This window comes from Meriones unguiculatus, chromosome 11 (assembly GCF_030254825.1).
Source record: "Meriones unguiculatus strain TT.TT164.6M chromosome 11, Bangor_MerUng_6.1, whole genome shotgun sequence".
Taxonomy (NCBI): Eukaryota; Metazoa; Chordata; class Mammalia; order Rodentia; family Muridae; genus Meriones; species Meriones unguiculatus.
In genome coordinates, this window is record NC_083359.1 from 35106350 (window position 1) to 35131779 (window position 25430).

The 25430-nt window shown below is 43.7% G+C and overlaps 2 protein-coding genes across 5 annotated transcripts in view; one reads left to right on the forward strand and one right to left on the reverse strand.

The window, feature by feature from the left end:
* The window catches only part of Dock2 (dedicator of cytokinesis 2), a 405024-nt gene that overhangs the window by 196710 nt on the left and 182884 nt on the right, over positions 1–25430 (forward strand). The window lies entirely within an intron of this gene.
* Positions 16575–25430, reverse strand: part of Insyn2b (inhibitory synaptic factor family member 2B) — a 107999-nt gene continuing 99143 nt past the window's right edge. For all 4 annotated transcript variants that reach the window (XM_021631458.2, XM_060363866.1, XM_060363868.1 and 1 more), the window contains one exon: positions 16575–19488. In XM_021631458.2, coding sequence (XP_021487133.1) covers positions 19302–19488 — 187 coding nt within the window. In that variant the 3' untranslated portion in view covers positions 16575–19301. The remainder of the gene's footprint in view (positions 19489–25430) is intronic.

Below are 25430 nucleotides of genomic sequence, written 5' to 3' on the forward strand. Positions count from 1 at the left end.
TTTATAAGTGAATACGGTAGAATGTTCCAGATACTTGTCTATGTTTTCTTCTGGCCTTGTTCATGTGGTGCTAAGGCCCAGGGTTTCATCATTTTCTAAATGGCTTTATTGTGTGAGCTCTGCCTATGTTGGGTATCAGGTGGTGCAACCAACAGTCCACACATCCAGAAATGAGGATTACAGGAGGATTTCTGGTGGTTAGACAAAAGCCAGCATTCCTGGGGAACTTGTAAAATGGGTTCTTATCTGCCAAAAGGAATTATTCCCCTTACCTCTGGCAGAAGGAACCTATGGCTCCACTGGCATCCACCTTTGGTTGCAAACCAAACCCCATGCTGGTCTCCAGGCTACCACTACGGCTACCGGCTACCGTAGTCCCTACCCACCAGGACTTGTTTTACATTTCAAACCTCCTACCCTAGCATTCTGGCCCTTGTCACTTCCCCAGACTTCCCTCTTCCCAAATACCCTTTATAATGACAAGGATCCCCCCTCCCCACAGCTATCCTCCCTCATCTTGCAGATAGCCCTGGCCATGTCTAGTCTGTTTTTCTTTCTCCCTGCTTTGGACTCTTCCAGATGCTTCTGGATATTTTCTCTCTTTTATCTACAGTAAAAACCTTCCCCTTAACCAAACCATGGAATGATCATGTCAGCATTTTCTTTGCTGTACTCACTCACATACAGAGGTCAGTGTTAGTATGGGGATGATTTTTCTGCATAGATACTTTATTTTGAAGCAGGGAAGATTGCTACTCCATGGTATGACTGTCTCCCCTCCCAGACCAAGCTAGCAAGCAAGCAAGCAAACAAACAAAAAAACCTATCACTAACACTATAATCTCTCCCCATCTTGCTTAAATAAGAGCCTAAATTTTGATTCCTTACAGGGAAAGGAAAAAGTTACTAGCAGACAGGAGCACGTCCAGCCATGCTGTTCTGCTCAAACCTATTGGCAGTTTCTCATCTCAGGCAGGAGAAAATTCAAACCACTGCTACATCCGAGGGCCCATTGCCCCTTCTTCATTCCTTTATGGGTTCCTCCCACACATACACAGAATTCTATTCTATGTCTTCAGGCTGGTTCTCTCCCTAGAATCAGATTGGCCAAAGGATCACCTAGCCAGAGAGGCTTCCTGGTCCTGATCCCAGTCTGCAGTGCCTGGATTCCTCCATCCACTCCAAATGCTGTGACACTGTTCTTTATCTTTTTCCACAGATCTCTCTCCTGTGCCTTACTTGGTTATAGTCTTGTTCTAATTGTGAGAATGGGAGTCTAGGAAAGCAATTTAAAAAAAAATCCCCGCTGTGTTTTTGAGTCCCACAATAGCACCCAACATAGCATAATAAATATTAAAAAAGATGTGACTGAATACTGAATTAATTAGTTAGTTAATTAATTAATTAAGTGCACCAAATAGAGATGCTAATGTGTAAAGACCAGTGCTACTGAGCTCAGATTAACGGGCGCCGCGCTAGACGGGATCGTGACAGTTCACAGAATTCATACTTCCTTGAGGGAAGAGAAAAATCATTCCGTAAGGTTTGTGATGGTTGACCACTCTTGGGCATGGGGCCTGCTTTGGAGTGTGCTTGACATACATGGTGGCTTTCCATTGGAGAAAACAGGTTTTCCCTTTCCTAGCAGGTGTCGCTTGCCAATAGTGTCCTGGGTCGGGGCAGGACTTTGTGTCTTTTTCTTCCTTTCAGTGCTGGGATCTGGCTGGCTTGACCATGTGCTGCCATGGTCTCCATAAGTTCCTATGTGCTCCAGTCCTGTTTCGTCCAGGGCACACTGTTTCCCTGCAGTCATCACTACCTCCAGCTCCTGCACTCTTTGTACCTCCTCTTCTACATAGTTCTCTGAACCCTGAGGGGTGGGGTGTTGATGGAGACATCTCGTTTAGGACCGGGAGCTCCAAAGTCACTCACTCTCTGCACACTGTTCAGTTGTTGGCCAACACAAAACAAACTCCATTGGTTTGGGGGGGAGGGAGGTGGTAGGGGGTGGCTTTTGCTTCATTTTGTTTTGTTTCAGCTTTTTTTTTGTCTTACTGTTTTGTTTGTTTTGATTTTCTTTTTTTTTTGGGTGGGGAGAGAAAGAACCTAAAATTGGGAGGTGGGGAGAATCGGGGAAGGATTGGAAGAGGAAAAAGCATGATCAAAATGTATTAAATGAAAAGTTTTAATTAAGAAATACTGTGTGTGAAACTTCCTAACATTTAAGTACTAACAGAATTTGATTCCCTGATAACTGGACTCAGCCTTCCAAAAGCACAATGGCATCTCTGTTTTACTGTGGTTCGTTAGTAGCCATAGTTGGAGATATCCAATGATAGCCCACTTCATGGATGCAGAGCCCAAGTTACTGATTACTGTTCTAATGGTGGCTGGGGAGACTGTGATCCTTAAAAGGAGCCTTAGTGCCACAGTCCTCCAGGAATTTGGCTCTGACTACACCTGTTTATTTATTCGCTGTGCCTGTTTACTTACTGTGTGTTAAATACATCTAAAGAAGCAAGCCTAGGCTTGGTGTGTGTGAGGCCTGGGGTTCCATCCTCCATCCTCCATCATGCAAAGATAGATAGATGGATGGATGGATGGATGGATGGATGGATAGATAGATAGATAGATAGATAGATAGATAGATAGATAGATAGATAGATGATAGATGCATAGCATATAGATGATTGATAGATGATGGATGGATGGATGGATGGATGGATAGATAGGTAGATAGGTAGATAGATGAAAACTGAAGATTTGTTGGCACCCACAGAATGCTGCAGTGCTGGGATCTCCTGTCTCCCTGGGCTGCACAGTCTTGTAAACACTCTGTCATTTTTCTCACTTACCATCCTCCTGGTGCCGAAGTACCACCATTTCTTACTGAGTTAGAAGCCTCCTATTCGTGGCTCCCTGAGCGCACCTTAGATAAGCATTTTATGACCTTCCTAATCTTTATTCCTTTTCTTTGGAATGAACCTGAAGGTGATCGTCAATCCATTTGGCTCATTCTGTATATAACAGGCTCTTAACTCCCTGCCTTTCCTTGAGAGCAGCAGTCTGTAGAACAGGCTATGAACTGCAGAAAGCACTAAGTAAGTGGTGTCTATTGTTATTTTCCTTTCTATCTGATCCGATGCGTCTCTTTTCCCCATCACCCCGCCCTGCATTATCAGCTCTGGAGACTGATGGCAGAATGGGCCTCATTCGCTCCTGCTTTTTTATGGGTCTGTTCTTGGTTGACTGGCCTTTCCAATACATGTTCCTCTCACTGTTTGGGATGCTCTGCCAGGACATGCTACTCTTCGATGATCAGTGTTTTCCTACTGCCTATAAATGGCTCATACATATATATTCACATTAGTCTCACCTTTTACAGTCTGCTGTGGCTTCAACTACTCTTTCTTCTAGCTTTCCATCTGACTTGCTGTCTAAATGTCCAGAAAGGTGTGTGGATGGGTATTGCCTGCACATACCCAGTGCTCTTGTTTCTGTACTGCCTGTGCATCTTGTGTTATCTACCATGCCTTCCTGTGCCTTCTCAGCCTGGTGACCTTTCACCTACCTTTCAAGGTCCAGGATAGACACGTGCCCTTAGGAAGCTTTCCTGCCTAGAAAAATACTTTAAAATGTAACCATCAAACTCATTAGTTTTCATGAGACCTGGCATTTTAGTACAGTCATATGAGCACCACAGCAACTCAGTCTGGATCACTTTCTTCCCCGCCTCATTATTCATTTCTTGTGGTCATTATTCATTTCTTCCCTACCCGTAAGCAACTGTCTATACTCATTTGCCCCTTTGGGGGACTTCATAAGGTGAAATTATACAAGTTGATTTCTCATGCCTGACTTCTTTCCTGTGCGTGTTCTGCAATCTATCCATTATTTGGAACATGCTATGTTTTGTCCCTTTTTATTGGTGGATAACATTACATTGTATGGACATGATGTTTTCTTACTCATGTACTAGTTGGTGGGTTTGGGGGACTGTCTTCAACTTTGGGCTATTATAGATTATGCTGCTATGGTATTTACTTATAGGTTTAGTATAAACATATTGTAATTTCTCTTGAGTAGAAATCTAGTAGTGGAATTTATAAGGCAATGGGTTTCTTTCTAGGAAATTGCCCAACTGTGCTTGAGTGGCTGTGCCATGCTACATTCTATAAGCCACGACTGAAGGGTCTGGTCCCTGCATTCTTGCATAGACAAGACTGCAGACTGTCAATTCTAATGGATCTAGAACAGGTCTACAGAGACCTTTTCATGTCATCTGCCCTTTATGCTGCTGTTGTTTTGGTTTTGAGTCATATTTTGGTTTTGAGCTAGCCCTACCTTCTCTGTGTCACCATAAGATACTTGAGAGGTTGTGCCTGCCTGTCCAGCAGTTAATACATCTTCACACAGTTGCTGTGAGACATTTGCTTATATACCGTCAGCCTTGGACTCATGTTCACATACCCAGAGAGTACCCATGCACTTCTTTGGCTTCTTGTGAGAACCTGTGGTATCCTTCGAAGAGGCTCAGATGTTGCTTCTCTCCTGCACTGTAAGAGCCCTAAGGGAAGGGACTGTGCTGTACTTCTCCTTTTAGCCATAGCAGAATGCCTTGTGAAGAATGGGTATTCAGTACATACTCAGGAAGCAAATAAACTGACAAATGAATGAAATGTTCCCTGGAAAGGCAGGAGAGGCATTCCTATGTACTTCCCCAGACTGTCTTTTCTATTAGCCAAGTGTGCTCTTTCAATAACAAGTGCCCACATTTTAGGGAGTAAGGTATGGTGGTGTGGGGAGTGTAAGGTTGACCCGTTCCAAATTTCTCTGTCCTTTGGTCTGGCCCTAGATCCTTGTGGAGGTGCTATTGCAAGCTAGTTTTAGTCTTGGTAACTCTCATTTGCTGATTTAACTACAATGAGGAGAGAATTGAATAGAGAACAATAAGAAATCGAAAGAAAACCCAAAAGGAGTTTTCTTATGACAGCTCCATTTTCACAAAAGGGCCTTTCTAGCAATTCCAAGAATAGAAAGACCTCCTTCAAAATAGAGAAAATGATGTTGGAAAGTAATTACTCAGGGGTCAGAGGTCCCTGTCTTAGTGCCCAAGGCCCCAATTTAATTTTAAATTGAGATTTGACAAGGAAGAAATATTCCCATTCCACCCTTCATTTTTAATTTTCCAGGCATGATTTTTATTGGTTAGTTTGCATTGCTTGGGAATATTAAACAATCAATATTTTTGACACACTCCATTCATGTCTAGGGCTTCTGAAATTCCAAACAAGACCTTGATTAGGGAGGGTAGGTGGCGATTGCAGCATGCCTCTTTCCAGGGGTCAGACAGTGGGTCCTTTGGCTCAGCACATTGTAATTATCATTCGCTATAGATGGCCACTCCTGATTTCTGTAAATCACCTACATGAACAATGGATTGTTGGCGATGACAAATGAACAAAGAAAAGTTTATAAAAATGACAGTCAAGGACTCAGAAGGCCTGATGCATCTGCATTTCTTTTTGCCACATTCTAATTTGACAGAAAGCAGACTGTTGACATGAATTACCAAGGAGTTTGACTTTGATGGTGAGAGGGTGGCTTGGTTTGGAGAAAGGGACATTTGACTTAGGGAGACAAGGAAATGAGCTCCATACTCTCTCTGCAGAGTATTAGCAAATTGTGGCAGCATCTTCACGTCTTTAAACCTTGGTTTTGGTTTTGTTTCCCTAGCCTCTGAATCAGGGTCTGTGCTGTCCATGCCTGTTCTTGTTGGTTGGTAATGTCTGCCTGAAATGCTGTCTTGAGAATTATAGGAGCTCCTGGTATGACTCAGTGGGAAGAACTAAATTGATTAGTGATGTCTGTCATAGCATGAAATTGGTAAACAGTGATATACAAATGATATTTGTAAATATATTCAGTCAATGTGTACATTGGCCTCAACTATTGGTGTTTCTGTTCTGGCTAGTCGAAAGTGTTTATGTAGCCAATTTTCTCTTCTGTGTCTCTTCTGTGAAGGCTGATGTAAGATAAATGGCAAAAACAAACAAACAAAAAAACCCCACAGAATCTTGAGGACACATTTTACATAGTAACTTCCTATGTGAAATGTGATGTGTTTCTATCCAATACACAATAATACACAATGTGTATCTTGATTTTCTGTGGCCATACAACACAGAAGACGCTACTGTACTGTAGTGCCTGTACTGTGACATCAAGTGTTACCGTTCAGAGATCTTAGCACATACAAGAAAGTTTGACCCTGTGGTATATGAAACCTATCTTGAGTTCTCAGACACAGGTAGTTACCATTCTTTTCAAGGTTAGAATAGCTACTGTGAGTCAGAGGATGGAAGTGCCAGATTCCAAAGTCACATAGCTAGAGACAGTGAGACAGGATGTGACTGGTGTCACAGAGTTTCTTTCCAAGGGAGACATTATCCCACCTGAGGGTTTCAGAGCAAGGTACCCTTGCAGGCCTGTTTATTCCAGAGAGGGCTGATCCCTCTCCCTACCTCACTCAGGCTGGGAATAGTCATCCCACAGCAAGAAGCAAGCAGAGAACACGCCTGCTGCCAGGAGTTCTCAGAAGGAAAGCGATCTGGTAATTTTGTTGAAATTGGGATCTAGCTTTTTATTTCTTGTAGTTAAAATAAGCCTCTGGGTGATATATTTGGGGCCTAATTACCCCGCTTTTCACAGAGGAGTCTGTAGAGTGATTAAATAAAGGTAACTGCAGTTGGCATTCAGAGCAGTTTGTTAAAAGGGAACCAAAGGGGAAAATCTGGAAGTTACCCCTACTCCACTGCCTCATGTAACAGGATCCCCGGGAAACCTGTGTCACGTCTCCAGAGCCTAAGCTCTGGCTTCACATTCTATTCATTCTTATGGTGCTGTGTGGGAACTCCTCTCCCAGAGCATAAGCCAGGGACCCTGAGTCTTGCTCAGAGCCACAGTAAGACCCTTGGAGACACACGCTCCCACCTCCAGCCCATTGTCCGAGGAGAGTATGTGTATGACTCCCACCTAGACCTTCCTTCACTCAGCAACCCAGCACCTTGTTAAAATATAGTGTTTACAAAGCTCTGTCACTTACTGAGCAGAAAATCATATGGCAGGCAAACATCTTTCACTGCACCTGGCTTGCATCAGTTACTTCTGTTGTATAGTTGACAGTTGAGGCACAAAGAGGTTTTATAATTTGCCTGTAAGTACACAGCATCCGAATAGTGGAGGAGCTAAAATCTGAAACCAGGAGTGACTGTTTCAGAATCGCAGCTCCGAAATGGTGGGTTGTATCCTTACCCTGTTAGCCTTTACAGGAATGTGTTAAAATGGCATCTGCCATTTTAAAGGTTCTTTATGAGCATATTGAACTCACAGCTGCCATTCTGCCTGACTGGGAACTAATGAGGTAGCCCCATGGGATGGCTTTTCAGAACCCTTCGGAAAGGCTTAGAATTTGGGGTAGATTTGGATGACAAAGACATATTTAGAGATAGTCTCTGCAATTCTGGCAATTAAATCTCAGAACTAACACTAGGAAAAAAGACCGTTTTTGTTTATTCAAATGTTTATTTTGTTTACTGGGACAGAAAAGAATAGCCATCCAGCTTAGCAGTTAGAGGAAGTGGCTGGGATGAGATTCTTAAGCACTGGTGGTGATGATGGTAGAGGGGAGCTCTTCCTTCACTCACCAGCTGCCCATCTAGTCCTTGAAGACCTCCTCAATGGAAAATGTTTCTGAGCTGGGGTGGAACCACCATCTTTCTCTTTTCTGCTTTTGCTACATCTCCCAAGAACACACATGACCTCCCAGCTTGTCCTTTCCAGTTCTAGTCTTCATCCAAAGGACTCCGCCAAAGAACTTTCTAGATGAGAAAGTGTCTGAGACTCCACAACGATAACAAATGGAGGCCCAGCTGAGTAGACCCTCTGAAAACTCAGTGTCTATCTCAGCCACAGTGTTTCCCCTCCCCCTTCTATCAGTCCAGTGTAATGTCTCCTCCATTACCCATAGATGCTCCCTTTCTTTGAGTTCTACTGGCCAGCCCCCCTCTCCCTTTTCTTTGACAGACCATCTAGTTGTCTACCTTAGAACTCTTCTTCTTCCTTTGTGTCTCTGCTAGAGAGAGATATACCTTGACCTACACCCACTCACTCCATTTAGGTACCCTGCTGATGCATCCATCACAGTGTTGTAGGAGTATTCTCCCTGGTACCCTACAGCAAAGCTTATAATGTTCTCTACCCTATCTTTAGGAAATGCTCTGGCCCTGGCTTGTGGATACCAATAAGCATCATTTCAATGAAAAAGAAAAATTCTCTGGTTTGTTTTCATGTACATACAAGCTACCATTCTTTTACCTGGTACTCCAGTGTCAGTGTTTTTCCCTTATGGTATGGTTAGGCCAGGAGACTCAGGGTAGAATGGGCAGTGCTCTGAAGTAAGGACTTTATGGGAGAGGAATGAGAAGGGAGACGCACGTGTGGCTGGGAATAGCCATGCACACTGATGGAACACTTGTATTGGACCATGCACGATGAGAAGATAATCAAATTTGATCAAAGCTGTCTGCTAAAAATTAATTATCTCTCTTACAGAGGATACACTGCCTAGGCACTACAGGTCTAGCAAGGAGGAAGTTGGAGCATATATTGTAGTCAGCTCTGCCAGCCTCAAAGCCCACAGTGGTAAACATTTCGCTGTGTGTGTTTAAGAAGTGGGTTTCCTGACTTAAAGTCCTCTAATTAAGAAGTTTCCTAAAATGCAGAATGTGAGCATATCCATGTATGTGTGTGTGTGTGTGTATGTGTGTGTGTGTGTGTGTGTGTGTGTGTGTGTGTGTAGGAATTTTTATGCCTAGGTATGTATGTTTATTAGGCAGAGATGATCAAGAAAGTTGTTATAAGAAAATACTAAAAATTATGCATGGGACCTGACTTCAGGTTGGTAACCCAAAGGTGGCTTTCTTAGCTCAGGGTAGTTCGGTTGGTGGTGTTGGGGAGTGGCACAGGTCCTATGCTGGGAACAGAGTGCTCTGATATGAAGTCTCATAATTGCATATTAGGGAATAATTGGGCATATAGATGCACTCATGTGCACACATACATGCACAGAGACATACACATACACATAATCTTTCAACTTTCAAGGGGGCCACTGCATATAGGACAGGAGTCATGTATCAAGGTTGACATCAAAGAACTGAGTTCGGGGTCTTGAATACTATGAAACCTTTGGGTGGGTGGATTGGAAAAAGCGGGGAACTCAGAGTGGGTGCTAGGTGGACATAGGACTCTTTGCCTTGTCTTGTCTTATGGTCTTTGTTTTTCAAGCATCGTTTTTGGTGACCTGTAGTGTTGCAATTCCATTATTTTCACACCATACTGCGATTTTCTTTTTTCCTGTCTGTGCTTCCTCGCAGGCTGTGATTCCTGGGGGAAGGAATTGTGTCCTAGTATCTTTGGGGTTCTTGTCCCACTGTCAAGGATTTTAAGTGTAGCAGATGCTCAGTTCAACCTCAGAGAGTGGATTAATGGAAAGAACAAACCTTTTCAAAGGATAAGCAGATGATGAATTTCTTTTTATAAAGTTCTGATTTTAAAAATAGGTGAGAGAAGGCCTGTTTTATGCCAGGCTTCCCTTTAAGGATCTTCTATATATATAAAATCCCACAATTCTGCTTTAGCCCTGTGAAAGAATTCTTTTTGACAGATTGGAGAAGAGCCTGGTTCATCCTCAGAACCATCTTTCTGATCCCAAATCAGCCTCAAAGATGGGAAATCAATGGGAGGGGATTCATCAGCATGCCTTCTCCCTGGTCAGTCCACAGAGCAGCCCATGAAGGGACAATGCCCCTGTTTGGTAAACTGTTGCTGCTACTACCACCACCAAGGATCTTTCATATTTGGCCAAGAACTGTTGCCTGGAGGTTTTGCAGAGCAGGTCAGCCTGGGATCTGGGGAAACCAGTATCCCAGTAGAACCATTGCTGGACACACCAGGGCTGCAGCTGTCAGCACCAGGAGAGAGAAATACACACAGAAAATTTGGGAATCATTCAGCAAATGCTGGGAAACATACTGTTACGTCATCAAATTTTAACAAAATTACCTCCAAATAGCCTAGTGCCTTTTGGCTTCTGAGTGGAGCTATGCAAATCTGATTTGGGGCAAGAGTTTTTAAGTGTGTTCTTAAAGATAAGATTCTGCAGAATCTCATGTCCTGTTTCCTGGCACTGGGGCCAGTCTTTAGAACAGAATGTCTGCCCTTGGCCTTGGCTGATCATCATCTTAGCCAGCATAGCTTTCAAAGGGCAGTGAAGCAAGCTGTGGAGTCTGAAGGGATCTGACAGGTGGGAAACTGACACCTTCCTTTCCCAAGGAATGAGGAGACTATTTAATGATCCTGGGTCCTTAGTTTCTTCATTTGTAAAAATCAGCCAGAACAAATAGCAGGCCTGGGGAAGTGAGAACTGCCTTCCTTTTTCTTCTCTTCTCTTCTTCTTCTTCTCCTTCTCCTCCTCCTCCTCCACCTCCTCTTCTTCTTTTTCTTCCTCTTCTTCCTCTCCTTCTTCTTCATCATCTTCATCTTTAAAATTACATTATGTATGTCTTGTATTTATATGTGTACATATGCGTGGGCATATGCTATGTCACATGTGTAATCACAAAATCACATGTTGTAATCTACTGTGAGTTCGACTAGAACTCACAGTAGAAGAGATCCAGATGGGTAGACTTGGTGGCAAGCACCTTTAAACCCAGAGCCATTTTGCTGGTCCTCTTTTTTTTTTTTTTTTTTTTTTTTTCCATGCTTAAGTTCTTTTTCCTGACTTGAAATGACAACAGGCTCAGGGGGTTTCATAGCCCTTTTTTGGGATGTTCACTGGACATGTAAGTTGCAGGATGTGTCCCTCAGCTTTGCATTACTATAACAAAGTGCCTAAAGCAGCATAACTATAAAATAAGAAAAGGTTTAAATAGCCCATGTTCTGAAGGATCTAAGGCCCAGCGCCCCTATTCTCTCACTCATTACATGAGACCTAAGGGCAATGGGTAGATGGCTCTGATAAGGACAGATGCTTCAGCAAGTGCCCACACCCCAAGCGAGAAAATACAGTTGGGAGGCACCGAACCCAAGACTTTAAAACAATCCTCTCCTGAATGCTACTAAGGAAGCCATTAAGAACTACCTGCTAATGGCATGTCCCCAGTCACCTAAGGACGACTCCCCATGGAGAAAGATCAGACCATTGGAACATCTCTGTCCCTGTTGCCCCTCCAAGGGCACAGCTATTCTTGAGTTACTTGAAGGAATTAATTCCCTCAAGTGGTCCTTTAAGATCAGGACACACTTTTCTAGACTTGTTGCCAAAATTATTCAGTCTTTAAGTGGCCTCTGCCAGGGTTTTCTCAAATAACCGATAATATTCTGTGACTCATTGAGAAGGGAGAACCATGGGATCAGAGCACTATGAAAGTCATCAAGGGGGCTGAGCTCAGGCAGAAAGAAATTCAGTGCCTCCCCAGATCCTATGGCCTTCCAGAGGCTGGCCCCAGGCACTAACCTGGTTATGTTCCACATTTTTTTGGAGTTAGAAGCACTCTGAAATAACTTCATTTTCTTTTTATGATCGGAAAACCTCAAATACCATTTCCTTAAAAATAGAAATTACATAGAAAGCCCAGCTTCCTGAAGCCCCTTCTTGTGTATAACCTCCCATCTAAAAGCATCGCAAACCGGGAGAGCCCAGGGCTTCATTTGAAAGGTAGGGGTGTGGGGTGGGCTGCCGGCAAGATCTGGCCCTGTCTGTCTATCTTCTGAGGCTTTTCCTCTCAGTCTTCTCATAGGCACATCTTCTCCTAATTCGCTCAACAGACCTTAGAACACATTTATGGCATTTTGTATGATGTGGGAAGCCAGTGGAGGTTCCCAGAGATAGAGTGACAATTCCTATCTCCACGGACATTGCTTCCTGGTAGAGATGAGCGTGAGAGGTTGATGAAAGAAATCCCAATGTAACATGAAAGTCACAGCCCTGTGCCGTGCTGTGAGCACTTGGGATGGATTGACTAACACCAGAGCAGGGACGGGAGATGATGAGAAAGTTACAGGGAGGAGATGATGTTTAATTTGGTGCTTGCTGTTGTCAGGGAGGTTTTAAGAGCCCTGGCTCCCAAGTTTGGCAGACATAACAAGGACTTTATCCTCCAACCCCCACTCCCACCCTCCATATCTTGGACTTTGACAAATTGCTCCCTTCTCCTCAAGCCTCCATACATTCTGCTGGAAAGTGGCAGTCATCGTAAATCCCCTGTGGGAAATGTTTGAGGAGCGAAAGCGGTGAGAGCGGTGAAGTGCTGGTAATCATGCACTGTCACTTCAAGGAAACAGGGAAGCGTATTATTACTGGGTTTTTGTTGTTGTCTGGTCAGTTAGTTTTGATTTCCTTTGATGTGGAGTCTCATTTTGTAGCCCAGATGGCTTTGAACTTGTTCTCTTCCTGTCTTGGTCTCATAGTTCCTGAGATTTCAGGCGCCGACCCATATCTACACTATTAATATGACACTGCAAACCCCATCTTTTGTTCTTCCTCAAAGTGCAAATTACTCCCTGTGATAGATGGGTGATGGATGGTGTCCCAGGCAGTGGGATGAGAAGATGCAAACAGAGATATTTAGCACCCTCTGACTTCTCTCAGTGGTGATGAGATAGGAAGGGGCAAGGGAGCTAGCAAGAGGTTGGAGTTAGGGGGTAAAAGATAGGGGGTGGTGGTTGAGGTTAGGGTTAGCTTAGAATCCAGTTATGAGCCTTGTTTGCCATGGAAGTGAGCATCTGTGCTCTGAGGTGATGGTGGGGTATAGTTAGGGAGACGAGAACCAAGGACGATTTGGCCAACCATCTATCTCAAAAGGCTCACTGAAGGAGTTTACCACGCGGTGGAGGGAGGAACAGGATGATGGGCAGAATCCCAGGAGTGTTTACATCCTCCTCTTCAGATCAAAGGAGAGTGGTGTGACATCTAGATAGAGCAAACCTGGGAGGGTCCTCTACTTCTGTGGAGCCGCCCTCATTAGACCATATGCCCTGTGAGATCAGGGTTGTATGTGTAGTTTCTCAGTGTCCTTGGCAGTAGGCAAGACACAGAAAAGAGGCTCAGAAACTATGCATGAATGATGGACTAAGGTTCATCTGTTTCTTCAGACCCCATTAGGTCTGAAGAAACTACCTATTACTACCTATTAGTAGAGAACAGACGGAGATCTAACCCTGCATATCGTAGTCAGGCTAGCAGTCTGAATTTATAATTGTTGACAGTTTGAGTTACATTTTGATTTTACTCTCTTTAATCCTCAAATCTAAACCACTGAAGATATAATATTCTGTATCTGAAAAAAAAATGGAAACAGAAAACAATGACAACAAATAACTCCAAGATCCTTCTGCCATTTGTCTATGATTTCTGTCTAGGATGGGGTGGGGTTCAATTATTTGGTGTGCTCAGTGGCGAGTCTGTGGTAAATATTCCAGCAATTGAAATACCTCATCGGGTTTGGTACCTGTGAGAGAAGGCTGCTTTGTTAGCATAATCAGATGTCATAATATTGAGCGTGCTGCCTGGGCAACCGGGCTGGTGAGCCAAGTAGAGGTCACTGGGCTAGAGAATGGTCTAAAAAATGTATATTCAGGTTCTGTCAGGAAGAAAATAATGGGTTTCATTTGAATAAAGTTTAACATACTTATGGATTTTGAAAATTTTTTGAAAGCCTTTTATGATAATAAAGCTTTTATTTGTTTGGGAGCAAATAATCCTTTGGTGTGATGTTATTATTGTCTTTTTACTTTAATCCTGGTTGAAGCCACGGCAGAAATTCTTCATTTAAAATGCTCCTTGAGTAGACAGCCCCTGTCTGTTTTAAATTGCATTGTGTCTGAAATGGGCTAGGTCACATGTAATAAATGCTGGCATTTTAATAGAAACATTACAGCAAAAATAGTTAACAATCTGCTTTAATTTCAAAACTCATTTTCTTCCTCACACAGTTGGGCAGTATCTTAGTAAAAATGTGCAGAATGCATTGGGATTTAATTATGATGGCAATTTGTTCTGAAACAAGGTTAAGTAGGGCTGTCAATAAAGGTGCAGGGTGAGAACAGTTGTGTCCTGAAAGCCAGGCTGACCAAAGAAGAGTTGAAGGCCTTGGGCAGTGTTTTGGTTTTTGTTGTTGTTGTTGTTGTAGTTAAAGCTTCCAATTCTGGGGATGCTGATACAGAGGCTGGGTGCCAGCAGTGTGCCATCCCTTGCAAGTGCCCATCCCTCAGGCAGGGGAAAAACAGGGGTTGAGAGTGAGTATCTCCTTCACTTCCATTTACTGCTTAACTTATTCCTTCACCATCTAAGCCCCACTGTGCTGAGTGCTGGGCATACATAAGCAGAGGACGATAAGCAGGGCTCCTGCCTCAGGAAAATTATAGAGACAAATACACTCACTATAGAATGATGGAAATATATGTTCAAGGACCGTATGTCATGGACTCTGAGGGCAAGGTCCCTGGTGGAAGTAAATGATGAAGAAAGACATCTGCTGTAGTTTGTGGTCATGGTAGTGGTTGGGAAGGATAGCCTTACCTACGATGGTCAGGGAGGGGTGTGGTGTGGAAGGAAGAAAGGTTCTCACACAGCCCTCAGGGGATATTACTGTGGTAGGCAAGAAGATGCCTGCCATGGAGAAGCTGTCTGACATGAGGGAGAAGCAAGCTATATGCTGTCTGAAGGTGAGTTTCTTTCTTTCTTTCTTTCTTTCTTTCTTTCTTTCTTTCTTTCTTTCTTCCTTTCTGTGGGCTAAGGGCTCCATTAAAGGCAGGAAGAGATCATAAACTTGTGAATCTTTGGTTTTAGGGGTGGTAAAAAAAAAGACATAGTCACTAGGTATTTGGGCTGTCAGTTGGTTTAAGAGAGATGGGAGGAAATTGAAATGGAAGTACTCAAAAGGCTGATTATGGTCATTGCATTGGCCAAATGTGTATCATAGCAAACAGTTGGCATTGACTTTTGGAGGTGTGTCCCAGCCTCAGCCTTTTCCTGTTCGATGGGAGTAACAATCATAAAACAACACTGTGGCTTGGAACTTAAAAGCAGACATATTTTCAGCATCCGTTAAGTTGCCCGGAGTGATCTAAACTTAGATCCTTTCCGAGTGAAGATCATGCTGGGAAAAGGGCTCAGCTGACAAGGGTAAGAATGGACTTCAAGTCCAGCCTTGGCAGTGGCTGAAATGGGCCAGCTCCTCACACACTGCACACTGACATTGGTGCTCCCAGGACCCATTTCCCCACTACTAGCTGCGCTGGGCAGATCATCAGGTTATACCTAGCTGCCTCACACTGCATGCAGGAGGGCCTGGCCCTCAAAGGCTTTTCCATTTTGGGGAATTTAATGCTATGTTACAACAATCCTTTTTTTTTTTTTTTTAACCTAGAATGCTATACTAGGTACTATTGGCCCACGTGTTCCTCTGAGCCACCAAACACTACTTAGCATTTATTGTCCAGCTTGCTAAGGTTTTGATAAGCCAGAATCAGTTACTTCCTGGCCCTGGGAGGAACTTCAACCTGCATCTGACACCAATTGCTGCCTCATGGAAAAACCTGCCCTTCTCCCTCCCAATTTACTTCAATGAGCAAAGGAATGAATGTTTATTTACTGGGTGCCTGCTGTGTACCCTACACTGTGTTTAAAGCTTCCTTCAGCTAATTGACAACTGTTCTCTTAAAATGGGGGTTCTGGTTCATAAGACATGAGATCAAAAGCTCAGTTGATGAGATCACTCAGGAAAATGAGTGCTGTCAAACCCCAAACTTCTGATTACATGTCCAGGGTATTGCTTTGTTTTCATTTCCTCTAAGTTGGTATTTTCCAGAGTGGGAGGCTCATTCTCCAGACAGAAACAAGACTTCAGTGACACAGCAGAGCAAATGCTGACTCACTTCATGAGTGAGTTCTTTTCATTTCTCTCTCTCTCTCTCTCTCTCTCTCTCTCTCTCTCTTTCTGACTAGTCAAATAGAAAACGGGTTTGGTGTTAATGTGCCACCATTAGAACATTTTAGATATTTGCAAATACCTTTTCAACAAATAAACAGGTCTCATGCTTAGATCCCTCAACTTTCAAAAGTGGGAACTCATTCGAATTTAACCAAACAATTTTCTCAATACTAATTTTCCCAGTATTGATGGTACAAAGGTATCTTTTAAGTTAACCTGCTCATTAGAACATAATTAAAGGGAAATATTAACCAGTCTGGAATCGGGTGTCTGTGCATACAGGTAAATCTTGAATGAGATGTGAAAGCAGCTGGAAATGGTTCCTCCCCTATGGTCAGAACACAAGGCTTCCATGATTGCTGTCCCAGGTATTTATGGATCTGTTCTTTGTTTATAAACAAATAAGTTAAGCATCATAACTAGCTTTGTCTTTGGGGTGGCCAAGAATTTGTTGTTGTTGTTTTGTTTCTACAACTCAACTCAACCCAAGCTAATAATGGAGTCTTTAGACCTAGAAAAAATACTTAAGTTTATTGCAAAAGATAATATCCCATTTAAAACAGTTTAGAAATTTACAAAACCTTACAGTGATACATTGTCTTCAAGAAGGCGCTCTACAGATGAGCTGGTATTAAGTTCCAGGGATACTGAGTGTTTTAACTATAGAGGGAAAAGCTACATTAAACCCCTGCAGTTTAAGCAGTCCTTTCCATTTCATAAAAGTAATTTTTTTTTCTAAATTAATCTCTTTCCATAAAACCATATAACCTCAAGTATAACATTTCTGTAGAATATCATTTTACATACTATTTTACAAAGAAACACTGCTATTCAACACGAGTAGCAGACAAGAGAGTTTTGGTATATATGAGTACGATTTTTTTATTTAATGTGGAGATGATCCTTTTTGTTCAGCAGGCTGGTGTTTATCAATCCTTTTCCCACATACTGATTTTCAGGATTCAATTTCCAGAAGGGACCTCCTCTCCAGGTGTAGATTGGTGTAGCCTAAGCAATTCGATGTGGTGGTGTGCTTTGGTATAGAACCATATAACCTTGGTTGGGTTTCTTTCTAGGAATGCCAACATTTTCCAATCTCAGTTTCGTCTCACTCAGCTCAGAGTTTATGCAAGGTCCCTAACTCACCATGTATAGGAGCTACCCCAGACATCTCCTATTCTTTCCAGGCTAGCCAGGGCAAAGGCTGCAGTTAGCTCTCACAGCTTGTAACCCCACACACACACACTGAGAGAAGGTACACATAGCTTAGAAGTCAGGGGGAGTAGTCATTCCTCAGCCCGGTCAACGAAGGACACAATCACACCACTTTCTCCAGGTTACTGGAATAGGCTATCCTATTGCCTAGGTCTCTGGAATCTAAGTGCAAGAATATTCTCACTCCGTCCTGATGTACTGGAATATAAACTCATTTGAAATTAGTGTAAGCAAAACAAATTAAGATGGAAGCACCGCTACAAGAATAAAATTATGTAAGAGATCCCAAATGATTTTGCTTTATTGGATTATCCTCTGCACTGTTTTTTTCCATTGCTGGGGCCAACTGAGAGTTGAGTGTGTGGATACAGAAAGATCTGTGGCTTTTGGCCAGTGGTAACTTATCTAATTGAAATATGGTTTCTTAAGCATGACAAGTCTATTTATCTTAATTCTAACTTGACGTTATATATTCTGGTCTCACTTTGTGGGTTTAAACATTACACTAGAAGCAGAGAAAGAACATCTCGAATGACAGCCCAAGACTTAAATAGTGCAAGCCCACATTCCTTGCCAAATTTCCCTCGCTCTCCCTGAAATAGCTTTTGCACTGCAGCACTGTGACAGGGGAAGTGCAATTGTTGGGGTGGTTTGCTCAGTCAGTCCCAATTTGCAGTGGGGTATGCACATCGCACGTGCACAGCAGACACTCACACAGACACCGGGTCTCCGGCAAGGGAGCAGATACAAAACGCTTTCTTCATTTAGGTGTGGCTCACACTTTTTTTTTTTTTTTTTTTTTTTTTTGGCAGTGTCAGTCCAATCACGGGCCGGCAGAGCACTGAATTTAATGCAAGGGACTGGAAGCCTTGCCTCACCCAGGCTGAGTGGGTGTGGAACAATCACTTAATTACACTGCTTTAGGAGTTTGCTTGCCCTGCAAGCTTGACCAGACATCCGAGAGTGGAGGTCTTATGAACACGATGAGCCAGATCTTAAGGAACTCAAAGCTTGTGGAAGAAGGAGCTTTCATCTTTGTTCTCAGTCCTGCTTCTTCCTACATCAGGTGACCGAGCCTGGTCACCAGGAAGGGAAACTGTAGAGTAGCATGTTTGGGCCTATCTACATGGTTGTCACAAGGATGCATGGATGAGAAAAAATGCTGTATTGTAGCTCAGCCTTATTAATGTCGCTTGATAAGATACACTGACGTACAAGTTGCTGAGTCTTATGACCCTTCATGTTCCAGGTGAATGAACGATGGGATCCTAAAGTTGAAGCCCCTCTCACATATATCCCACTTGGCATACAGAGACATATGATAATTAAGTGGCCCCAGAAAGACTACAGCTATGAAAGTCACTTGAATTCTAGTCACAAAGATCACACAACAGGTGTCTCGTGCCCACGGGCAACCTTATTCTGCCACATCCTGCACAGCCCATACTTTACGAGAAGACAGCCCCTCGATTTGAGATCTAAGGGCTAGCTAAAAACGAGGGTGACCTAATACATGAGGGTGATCTGCCATTGTTCGGCGCTGCTCACTTCCATTGTGCTTTTGTACAATAGCTCGTAGAACCCTGCCAGTTTATTGTGTGATGTTTGCTAGGATACCTGCTTATAACCTTTCTCTTTCTGCAGTGCACAGCACACACTCATTTCTGTGTCTCTGGGGTTTGATGATCTCAGGGCGGAAAGGAAATGCTTAGTGTTGGGGAGGTGGTTGGGGGTGCTGTGGAGGTTTGCTTACGGTAGGGATCTGGACTCAGCAGATGAGGAAGAGGCCTGGCTGTGTGTGACAGGCAGCTCAGCAAGTGGCCATACAAGTGGCCACAAAAATCCTCAGCAAGCAACAACATATACTCAGGTAAGGTTGGTGAACAGGTGTCCAACAGTGTACCAGCTCTGAGGCACTCCTGTATCACGGCTCAAGGGGATCCCAGCCTGCGCTTTTGCAGAGGAGAAGGGAGGCCTTGAGGACAGGGGACCCCCATCTCAGGAAGGAATGTGGGAGCCCCAATCCTCTCATATCCACCAGAAGCATTTCTTCTTCACCTTCTTGCTTTTCCGCCGTAAGTCCTGTTTCTCGGGGGCTGGGGCTTCTGCTGGGGACTTGGGTGGGGAAGATGCTTCTTCCACGGGTTCTGCCTCCTCCAGGCTCTGGAGAACCTCATGGAACCTGCCTTCCTGCTGCCGAAAATCGTACTCTACGCTGGAAGACAGAAAGGAAGGAAGAGAGTAGCTTCAAAATGACACACACTGCTTTATTATCCTGTTACCCAGAGCATACAAGAACGGGTCCTTGGGATCAGGTACTAAGCTATTAGAGTACCTGTATGGCTTTGAAAGAGTTGAGTCATCTCACAGACTCTCCCTTTCCTACCCTTTAAATTCAATTAATACTTTTAATGATAGCCCATTTTGTCAAGTACAGATCAGACACAGAGCATGTGAGCATTCAGTATATATTGGGCCTAGCTTCCTTCTCACCTTTGTTTAGTGGTCTTCTCTGTTAATGTTTTTAAACATTATTCATAAAAACTAATTCATTAACGGGTAATCGATATCAAGGCACATATGATCAAACTGGGCTTAGCTTCCTCATCTGGGAAGGGGAAGTAATAATGGCCCCTAATGCTAATGCTTTCTTTGAAATCAGTATATGTAAAGTTGTAAATGACATGGCCAGAGCAACGCCTGGCTTACGATAATCCTTTTGTACGTGTTAATCCCTATTCCTGCTTTAGTTCCATCATTAACATTATTACCACTGATACATTACCCTCTTTGAATTGTTTCTTAGTAATGTGTTTTAGAGAGGTTTACATATAAGGCTACCTTCTAGCATTCCTCTATACAGGGAGACTGAAATCCTCTTCTTTGGGTAGATAGTTTCTCTCTTTTCCTATTTTATATGTGTGTGTTGGAGTCATTAATGTACAGAGTATTTAATTTGTAACATGGTGACCACTGCAAAGGTTTGTGAGGTAGACAAGAGGCCGTATGAGACCAAGATACCCAGAAGCCTGAGGAATGTGGAGTCAGCAAAGAACCTGGGGCTAGGGGAGGAGCCTGATGTTCCTCAGCCTCTTCATGCCTGGAGAGGATGTAAACATGTGTCAGGGACCATTTGTCTTCCTCTCACTCAGTTTCCCCTGTGCCTAGAGAACTGGGTTAGGAAGAACAGATCCTGATAGGCAGCTCTGCCCAGCCTGTGTTCTTGACCATTCCCTTCCCTTCCACTTTTGGGTGCATTTCAGTCCTAAGTGCTTCTTATGGGAATTCTCAGAAAGTTCACAGCTAGCACGGGAGTAGAGAAAATGGCAGAAATACAGTCATAAAAGCCAAGTCTGCCCCTTGATCAGCCAGGGGGTAGGGTGGGGGAGAGATGAAACACTGTGTAAGGAAGACAAAAGACCCCCCCCACATCACTCTAGGATGTCGTGTGACTGGCAGATGTCGTGTGATCAGCCATCATCAAAAGACCACCTGCCCTTGTCTGTGAGACCCGCGTCACTTCCCAGAGCTCAAGATCAGAGTTAGCATTGCCATAGAAGTGGATCATAATTGCTACATAGGAGAAAGGATGCCCCAGATGCAGCATTGTCCTGAGCATTCTGAAATGGAAGAGACGAAAGGGCAGAGTGGCCTGTCATGTAGCCAGCAGGAGGAGGTATCAATAACCTTCAGGCAGATTCGTCTCTCGCTTTTGGACATCTTTTCACTTTCTTCTACTCTCTGGTACTCTCTACTGGGACATAATCCTGGCAGGGTGACCTACATAATGGATGAAACACAGATTGTGTTTTTCAAAGCAAAGCTCCAGAGTACATCAACTGCAAATCGCTTCCCTAATCTCAAGCAGGAGAGAGGCACTGTGCTGGAGGAGTGTGGTTCCTATTCCCGGGATCACAGGCAAGTGTAGAAAACAGGTGCGTGTTCCATATGCAGCACAGATTAGGCACCACTCGTTCATCCACAGTCAACCAAGATTGATGAAGTTATTCTCCATATGCCACTTCCTGCTCTAGACACTGAGAAAGGAGTGGCAGGGAGATTACAAGTCCAGGCAGCTAGCACTGCCGTTGTTTGGCCAGCGGCTTTGTGTCTCTAGTAAGCGATATCCCACAGTGTCAGCAATTGGAGACCTTCTAGCCAAAGCCCGTGGTTCGCTAGCTCATCCAGGAGAGGTATCCAAGCCCACACCTTGAGTCCCACCCTTCTACTTTTGCCCAGTAATGTACCCCAGATTGTCTCGAGTGATGAAGCAGCTTTCTGTCAGCATCACTTGTACCTCCTTCTCCCTGGAGGAAACTTGGGAGACAGATCCAGAGGCCGGAAACAGTCATCTCAGGAAACCTCTGCATTGCACCAAGGAAGGAATTTAAAGCAGTAAGGTGTGAGCTTTGATTCTCAGCCTCTGTCACTGGAGGCATGCATACTTGGTTGATAAGGAACAGCTATATTCACAGTTTTCTTTTAGCTCCTGAAATAGCCTTGCCCTACCTACTGAGGCAGAGAACAATCTTCACAATAGAGTACGAGGTGGAGTCAAAGCAAATGAGTAATACCTGCTCATGCTAAGACTCCATGTTGTCCATCCATCCATCCACCTACCCATCTACCCACCTACCCATCCACTCTGGTGCTAAAATTCCATGGCTAGACAGACTGGGACACCATCCCTGTGGAACTTGCTTGCCAGAGTTTAATGAAAAGGGTGATCCAAACATGCTTCCTGCCTCTCAGGTAGCCTATCTTTTCGGGTCTTTGTTCAAGTGTTCCTACCAAGTTATCTGAGCATACTTCTACCCTTGGTTACTTTTAAACTACTCTGTGGATTTTCTGACCACCTAATCCAAAGCAAACTAACACTAATGAACTGCCTGCATTTCCCAAGATTTGTCAATAGCTCTAAACCTATTAGAAGATGTTTCTGAGTGAGTCTATCATGGGCCTAGAGCTGGCAGGCCCAGGAAGGAATGAGCCAGAAGACAGAATGTAAACCCTGTCTCCCTTGTTAGACTTGACTTGCTGCCCATCACAGAGGCTGGAGCAAAAGGCTTTTGAGTTGAGTGCTCCTGGGTTTGAGCTGAGGCTGCATCACTTCCGGAATGGGTGACTTTGGACAACTTTCTTCTTTTCCAAGGACTAAGCTGTGCCGGGGAGTTATAATAACAACCTCACTGGGTAGTCAGTCATGCTGATGGGAAACTGTAACAAATGTGATCACTCTATGCGGGTGTGGGGTACAGTCTCTGCCTACTCTGCTCTTCTTCACTGAGTGCTTTGTCTTCTGTCTCTTAGGGACAAATGCCTCACCTCGTCACCTGTACCTCCAGCACTCCAGACATTGTATACCTTGCCCACAGCCTTGCTCTTCACTCCTCTCCTCATGTACATTCAGGGAAGAATGCATCGTTATGTTTCTATGGAAACACAGTAGGGTTCCATTATAATCACTAGGATTTAGGGAGCTGCCCCTCCCCCCTATGTCTGCCCCCAGTAGTCTTGACAGTTTAAGGGAATTGAAAGTGACTTTCTTTTCAAGGCCAAGCAAATAGCAGAGTATTGAGAAGTGTGTGTGCTTTGGAAAGAAATTGATTAATGTTTTTTTAGGCCAAAGCAATTTATTAACATAAAGGAAAATTGTCACTTTTCTTCTTATTCACCCTTTGACAAACTACTGTTTAGTTTAGGAAGGAGAGGGAGGATCTTTTGCTTTGGTGGCAGCTACCTTATAAATGGGGAGGGGCCATGGCCTGCCTCCCTCATCAGCCTTTCATCTCAAGGCTGAGTAGACAAGAGGGGATGACAGCCCCTAGACCATGTTCATCAACCTCTTGGAAAGAGGAATAAATTGGCAACATATTTGTTTGTAAATTCCGGGCATGAAGTCCTTGTTCGAGGCTTGGGTCCCCCGTCTGAGTAGAGCACAAATACCCTTGATACCACCTTTCTTCTGTCCTTCCTCTTGCTCTGCTGTCCATCACTGACATACCATCATCCACCCCAATCATCCATCTATGCTCCCTATGTTCCATGCAGAATCCTAATAAGAAAGCTGCGCATTGACAATCTAGTTTGGACAGAATCCAGTGAGGAACCAATATTAGGTAAGAAGTTGTTACAATGTTGCATCCAGAACTGGAAGCATTATGATTGCCTAGATCTGTCAAGAGGTGTGAAGGTCATCCTCTAAGGGATGTATGAGGTCAGGAATGCCCAGTTCCTGGGGAGCCTTAGTGTCCTTGACATCCAAGGATGCTTCCAACTGTACTGCCTCAGTGCATTTAAAAAAAAAAAAAAAAAAAAAAACAAGTTGTGGGACAGATGACTAATCTAGCTTCCATCATCACGGTGGAAACAAAGTAGAAAAAAAATGTTCCAGGAAGCAGAGGAGCCCTGTGCCATGGCTTACCTGGTTGAAGTTACAGTAAGGAAAAGAGATGGCTGAATAAATAGTTAATAGCACATGCTGTTCTTGTAGAGGCCCCGAGTGCAAATCTCTGGTGGAACAACTCACAACACCTATGTAACTCCAACTCCAGAGGATCCAATGCCCTCTTCTAGTAGCCTTTGGTATCGGCACTCACATGCACATACCCACACACAGAAACACACACACAATTAAAAATTAATATTTGACAAAATATAAACACATGACCAAACCACCTCTCTAGGCTCAGGATGATCTTGGCTAGTTGCAGAAACTGGTAAGCCAAAATAAAACGCAATGTTCAGAATGGAGCGTCACCCTAAAATTAAACATTCAAAGAGAAAACAAATTTATAGAACCAAATAAAGAAAGGTGGGAGATCAAGGAGGAGCTCCTGCTTATATATAACATCTTTAGTTTTGCAAAACTTCAGATAAAACATTAGGATATCCTGGGAAATGCAGGTAGCTGATAAGCAAGTCAACAAAGGCAAATCATACTGGGAGCTATGATCAGACCTAAACCTAAACTTTGTGTCAAGTCTGTAATTCAGGAAATATACTAGTATTTTAGTATACTAGTTGGCCTAAACAACAGAGAAGCATTTCTCATTGTTCTGAAGGGCTGGAAAATCCAAGAGCAAAGCACCAGCAGATTTGGTTTGTGGTGAGGGCCTGCTTCCTGGTTCATAGCTGGCCATCCTCTCCCTGTAACTCTAAGAGGTGGAAGGGTCAGCAAACTCTCCAGAGTCTTGTCTACAAGGACACCCATCTCATTCGTGAAGGTGGTATCTTTCTGATCCAATCAACTCCCACTTTCAAATGGCCATGAAACGGGATGCTAAGGTCTACCATATGGATTTGGGAAGGCACAAATATCTAGCCCATAACACCTCCCTCCCTGGCCCTTACTTCTTTGCTCTTTATCCCTAACAAGGAAATATTTCCACGTGAGGGTCATGTTCTGAGGAGACAAAGCAATGAGTACCTTGACCCTGTTAGATCAAAATAGGTAGAAATATAAATGTGCAATAATAGTGACTATCATGTATGACGTGAACCGTGCGTTCTAGACACCACAGTACAGGGTAACATCGCCTCTCATAATTCCCATACCCCCACGAGATAAAAAAAATATTATCTTCATCTATCAATTGAAGAAACTGAGGCAGGAGGGAATGAATGTTCTTTCAAGGATTTAAACGACGAATCTAATCCTAAAGGTCATACAACAGTATACAGTCTACACTCAAGAAACCTAGTGCCATGTAACCATGTAAACGATGGATGGCAGAAGATGTGTAGACGTGGGGACCAAGATGTGGGGTAGAGGTGGAAACAAGGACCTAGGTCTCCTGCATGAGCCCACAATCCTCTGTGGATTCAGACTCCAGCTGGGCTGGGCCCTGGGGGTGGTTCTTACACCCTAGCTCACTTCCCAGCAGGCACTATCCTTTCTAGACTTCAGAGAAGCCTTGACAAGTGATGCAATGTATGCAAAAAGAGATGTTCCCTATTGGAGGACAACTTAGTCAATATTGCACCTGGTCTTGGCTATTGTTGCTCTGGGCCTTACGTCTTAGTTGCTGATGTCACTATCCAGTGGCCCTTGGCACTTCTGCCGTCGAAACTGGTTCTCACTGCTTTGTAGAGAGGAGTCCCTGTTCTCGCCAACATGGGAGCAAGCTGGATTCCACAGCATCTTCCTGAAGACAA